Genomic DNA, 6,000 nt, shown 5'->3' with positions numbered 1-6,000 from the left:
TGACTAGTGTCACCTACCAGTATATGGTAGCTTATTGAACATTTCAGTTAGGACATTTTCCAGGAGGGAGCAGGGACCTCTCTTCTGTTCTTGCTTTTAAAAGTTAAGAGAGCCCAATTTAAGAAGTCCTCCCACTTCTCAGGGCAGAGCTATAAACAAAGACGATAATATTCTTTGTCTACCTTAATAGGAGAGGAATCTGCATTTGACTAAGACCATATCACTAAATGCAAGACAGTGCTTTTAATTCATTTTGATAGCACTGCCTTTACTCCACTGTGAAGCAGCTTTAAACTGTGATGGACATTTCTCCAGATATCACTGCAGGCCCTTATTCAGTACAGGTTAGCACAGTTCCAAGACACCAGGAGGTGGAGAAGAAATGATCTGGCAAAGTGAAGTCAATCAAGTAACTTTAAGTCTACAAATTAAGCCCTTAAAATTCCCAATTCTCATATGCTGCAGTCTAAACAAGGAGATATGATGAAATTCTTCACTAGACTGCTTTAAGGGTATTTAGAAAAATGGCAGCATTCATTTTAGTCATCTAAATTGGTACCTTCTGGTAGCAAATTTGCAGTAACCACCATTTAAATAATTTACTGTAACAAACTTTTCCTTCCATCCATGTGAAACAGTATTCACAACCCACTCTATCATTTATGTACAGACAAGCACAAGAAACTTGACATCCATGAGTTAAATGTACAACCAACTCAAAAAAAAACCCAAAAAAACAAACGTTTTCCAACTAGTTGCAAGGAGAAGTCTCCTAGCTCTGTAAATTTACAGGATCTTCTGGTTCACCACGTAGACTTGCTGCCCCTAATCACTAACTCTTGGATTCTTCACTTGCTTCAGTAATCCTCAAGTTTGAAAGTTGAGCAGCATCCAAATTGTTGATATTCTCAATTTTAAAAAATTGACAGTTAAAAAAAGAACCCTTAAAACACACAAAGTAAATTCCTTGAGTCAAAACTGAATGAAATCAAAAAAGGTGTGGAGAAAGACAACTATTTTAATAAAGGTCTTGTATTCAAAGTCCCATTTCCCTTGCCATGTCTTTTACAGAGTGCTACAACTTTAAGTTATTTATATACTCTTCTTTTGAGGGGGACTGAGTTTCCTCATTCCTCTTATCCGAGTTAGCAGCTCTTTGATAAATTCCTAGGAAAAAAAGATTAGAAAAATATAAGCAATTTTTATGATCCCATAATACCATGATTTTGAGTTTATAAAAAAATCTAAGCAAATTAGACATTTTTATTTAAGCTTTTGCTGCTAAATTGGAATTTCTCTGGCCTGATCTCCAGAAACCTTACATTCATAACCTCAGCACACAGGGGAGGTGTAAACAACTAGCTTTTCTTTTACATGAGCATTCAGACTCAGTTGCTAGCCATTCTTCAGGCTTGCACAACACAGAACTTTCTCCCCACTGTTGAATCAGGCACTACCCACTGCTGGATACAACACAAATAGTCAAAGCAGACTTTCACAGTTTAAGATTGCACAGAAATCAGCACTCCTGACAAAAGAGGTGTTTCTCTCACCACTCTCCATGCCGGAACTAACATTCTGGCTGTGTACTCAGACGGAACAGAAAATCTGGCTAAAAACTCAGCTGCTTTTGCCCTGCTACTTTCCCAGCTGGCTCAGCTCTCTGACCAGGCTCACCACCACTCATTGTAGTCCAAGGCAAGGCAGAAACAAGGAGCCAGAGGTAGCACCACTGGCTTATGCTGGATGAAACTGTTTGGAGCTCAGTAAATGACACTAATCTGAAAAAGAATATATGTATATATTCATGGACCAGGTCTTCTTTCACAGTGATATTTTTCCCAGTTTCAGTAGATTTTCTCATTTTAAATTGTAGAAGAGCAGAAGCTTACGGAACTGCACCATTATCTGAAAGCTTTTCAGTGTACAATTTCTTATAACTGCAGATGCATTAAAAGCTAAATCACCCCCTTACTGTCACACTGGGAGACACAGTACTACATGTACATCCACAGATAAGTTCTTGTCATGAAATCATTTAACTGTAAACATGGAATGTAATTAGAGTTACTCAGGCTGATGTGAAAGGCCAGGTTGGATGGAGCTTTGAGCAAACCTGTCTATTGGAAGGTGTCCTTGTCCATTGCAAGAGGGTTGGAAACAGATCATCTTCAAGGTCCCTTCCAAACCAAACCATTCTCTGATTCCATGAAAGGACAAAAACCACAACTTCCTAGGTGAACGCTTGAGGCAAAAAAATTCTAGTCAACAAGGTCAACACCTAAGGGACAACACAGTACCTTTCAAAAACTCATATTGAAACATATTATCCAGGTACTACACTTGCATAAAAGCAAAGTGTCTCTAAATGTGTATTTTAACTTGAGAAATATGTAGATTTTTCCAGTGGGGCCACAATCCTGGCAAGTATCACCCCAACAGAGAAGTTTCCTTCCCTGACAGTTTACACACATCTGTACTATGTGTACTGTTGCACCATCACTAGCTGTGGCTTCAATGACCAGCAAAGGTAGAGTAGCATAGATATCCACGTGGGCTGCAAGTGCTCAAGAACCTTTTATATGCCACCTCTGTTCCTAAACTAACTAGATCAAGGCCAGTACAGGAATACATCTATGTGTATCAATATTATGCTTCACACCTGGATAGGTTGTCTAAAGAGATGATCAGAAAAGTAGATTTGTTAAAACCCCAAATCCTTTCTCTCTGTCCTCTAGAAGCTGTCTTTTTGCACATGGACATAAGCTACTGTAACAATATAAATTTGTCAAGCATTGAACTTATCCATTCAGAGGTCAGAAAAAGGAAGGAGACAAGTTTACTCTAAAAAGTCACAGCTTTTAGTGCACTACACACTGGTTCTGTGTTATCTTTTCATAATCATAAAAATCCACTATACAACACAAAACAAGTGTGGCGTAGTGCTGTTTGAAACATATAAATACACTTCGGGATTTTTTCACTATCAAACTTGCATGAAGCTCTGCAGTGAAGTCATTATAGAAATTAAATTTCTAAAGTCATTGTGAAAGATTTTTACTTGGCATTAATGCAATTAGCATTGCCTTCCAACAATGCTTCCCATAAAAAGCTACACTCATGCCAAAATGTCACATAAAGATAGCTTTGGGAAAGAACAAGCTGAAGTTCAACTCATCTGTTTGGAAGACTGTATTAATAATCTTTCAAAGACATAAACACTCTACATAACATTCACTCACCATCAAGGCAGCAACACCACACTCCAAGAAGAAATTGTCCTACTGCTTCACAGAAGTTAAAAGTAAGAGTATTACAGGAAAGAGCATCTGCAGAGTTGGGAAAGAAATCTGTGATACTCTCACTGCATCTATTTGGGACATCCCTGTTGGAGAGGCATCGCTGCCATTTCTCTGTCCATCTTCTCCCATATCTCAGAAGAGTTAGGAGCAAGTTTCCCTTGGATATGAAACATCATTCAAAAATTGCAGGTTTATTCCTTGTGGACATTTGAGTCAAGGCTTAAAGGAAAGCCTAATATTCACATTTATCTCACCCTCATACACAAAAGTCTTTTTTAAACTGAGCTTTTTATTGAAAACCCCTGTAGGAGATATGCTCAAGTTCGACATCATGCATTTGAAAGCCGATCATTTACAAATCTCTGTTAAAAGTGGTTCTGTAACACAGGTTGGATTATCTCCTTATATAATTCACAGAAATGGAAAACATTTAACAGTAATTCAGCTAAAGATTTGAAAACTTATGCATTATTCCTTGGAGGGCTACAGCCAGAAACATACAGTTCACATCTAATTTCAATAGAAGAAAAAGCTCAAATCAGCATATCGGTAAATGGAAAAAAAAAAGGTAAAAATGTACACAAATGCAGTTTAAATTATTTTTTTATAAATTTTCTTCAAGGAAATCAGTTTTAAATACAGTTTTGTTACAAGTACCGAGAGGCCTGTTAATTTATTAGACAAAACCATTGTTTCTGGAAGATGTCTTTTTAATTCTAAAAGCAAATTTAAATGAGACACAGACTGAATCTATAGTTCATTTGCACTCATCTATATTCAGCCTTTGGCATTTGTCTTTCTTCCCTTCTCTAATGTTTTCCCTTGAATCAAGAGACCTTCAGTACAGCAAAAGCATTCATCTAATGTAGAATAAAAAACAACAAACAAAGCTGAAATGATAACTCAGGAAAGAGGAGGAAATCACTTGTCTCTCTGTTTTGGAGGTGTGATTCACTGTTTTAATGAGGTCACTTGACAGACAATGAATTCCAGGCTTCGTATTCAAGTCTTCCAATTAATTCTGGAGACTAATTAGACTTTGTGTCTCCAAATTTCTCTTCCACAAACAGTAGACATATAGAAGGACTAGTCCTTAAACCAAAATTTAGAGTTTCTAGTCCTCCTACTTAAATAGAACATGAAATTTATTCTAACCCCACTTTTCTCCACAGCTTTTCTTCCCTGCAGCCAAGTAAAAAAATCAAAATTTCCTCAACTGTTTGCCTAAGGCTATTTCTTGGAGAAAGACTGATTGGTTGGATGAAAAAGTCAAGTCAGCCTGGAGAGCAATCCCCACAGCTACTTGAAGAAGAAACTAAACAATGGCTTAAAAATGCCATCTGAATGGGAAAAAGAAAAAAAAAAAGGCAAATAGAAAATAAAAAGAGGGAACTCTACTGTCAGACACACAGTTCTCCTTCACATAGGATCAAATGTGAAGTCAATCATACAGGATGAAGTGAACTGAGTAGGCTGTGGGAAACAAAGCCAGGTACTGCCTTCTATTACCAAGAACTGGCATAGCATCTCTGTAGCCTCACTGAACAATCCTGTTGGCATAATTTCTCCATTGAGGCCACATCAGTGCTCGGAGGAGGAGAATATGCAGCAATTTAGCTTCTCCATGAGCCCTGTCCAAGGCATTGACTACATACCATAAAGCTTAGCTATGATCAAGCTATATAGTCTTGTTATTCTCCAACTGGGCAGCATGTAAACAAGTATAGTTTGTTCTTGTCCAATCTTGCTTCTCCATTCATATAATATCACTAAGGGTATTTGTAAGTTGCATTCATGAGTATTTGCAGAAATTAAAACTTGTAAGCTTAATTCCCACCAACTCTGTAGTATAATATAGGGCAGATCTCAGCACGTGTATGAATAGTTTTAGTTCACTGAATGCAGAGTGGCCACAAGGATAAAGAAATCATGTTTTTTCTAGAAATGCCTGTCTGCATTGCTTTTAAATATGCATGTTTCTTAAGTTATATCTCTACAAAGTCTTTGTTTGGGGCCTGTTCTGTTTAATACCCTTATAAATTATCTAGATGAGGGGACTGAATGCACTCTCAGTAAGTCCACAGATGATATGAAGCTGGGCAGGTGTGCAGATCTGTTTGAGGACAGCAAGGCTCTTCAGAGGGACCTGGACAGGCTGGATTCAATGAGCTGAGGCCAATTGCATGAGGTTCAACAAGGCTAAGGAACAGGCCATGTGCTTAAGTCACAATTACTCCATGCAACAGTACAGGCCTGGGGCAGAATGGCTGGAAAGCTGCCTAGCAGAAAATTATCTGGAGGTGTTGATCTACAGCCAGTTGAACGTGAGCTAGCAGTGGGCCCAGGTGGCCAAGGAGGTCAATAGCTCCCTGACCTGTAACAGAAATAGTGTACTGTATCAGAAAACCTTGTACATGGTGCTGGTGAGGCCACACCTCAATGGTGTGTCCAGTTCTGGGCCCCTCACTACAAGAAGGACATGGAGGTGCTGGAGCATGTCCAGACAGCGGCAATGAAGCTGATGAAGGGTCTGGAGCACAAGTCTTATGAGGAGCAGCTAAGGGAGCTGGGGATGTTCAGCCTGGAAAAGAGGAGGCTGAGCAGAGACATAATCACTGTCTACAACTACCTAAAGGGAATTGTAGTGAGGTAGAGGTCAGTCTCTTCTCCAAAGTGATAGGACCAGAGGAAATGGCCT

General features: G+C 38.8%; 1 protein-coding gene across 1 annotated transcript in view; it reads right to left on the bottom strand.

The window, feature by feature from the left end:
- Positions 1–1,092: 1,092 nt before the first annotated feature.
- Positions 1,093–6,000, bottom strand: part of PPP1R14C (protein phosphatase 1 regulatory inhibitor subunit 14C) — a 51,293-nt gene continuing 46,385 nt past the window's right edge. Inside the window, exon 4 of the mRNA XM_061990646.1 lies at positions 1,093–1,167. Within this exon, the coding sequence (XP_061846630.1) occupies positions 1,093–1,167 (75 nt within the window). The remainder of the gene's footprint in view (positions 1,168–6,000) is intronic.

This window comes from Colius striatus, chromosome 2 (genome assembly GCF_028858725.1).
Source record: "Colius striatus isolate bColStr4 chromosome 2, bColStr4.1.hap1, whole genome shotgun sequence".
In the NCBI taxonomy this organism is placed as follows: domain Eukaryota; kingdom Metazoa; phylum Chordata; class Aves; order Coliiformes; family Coliidae; genus Colius; species Colius striatus.
Note: the sequence above shows the minus strand (reverse complement) of the source record. Positions and strands in the feature narration are given on the sequence as shown.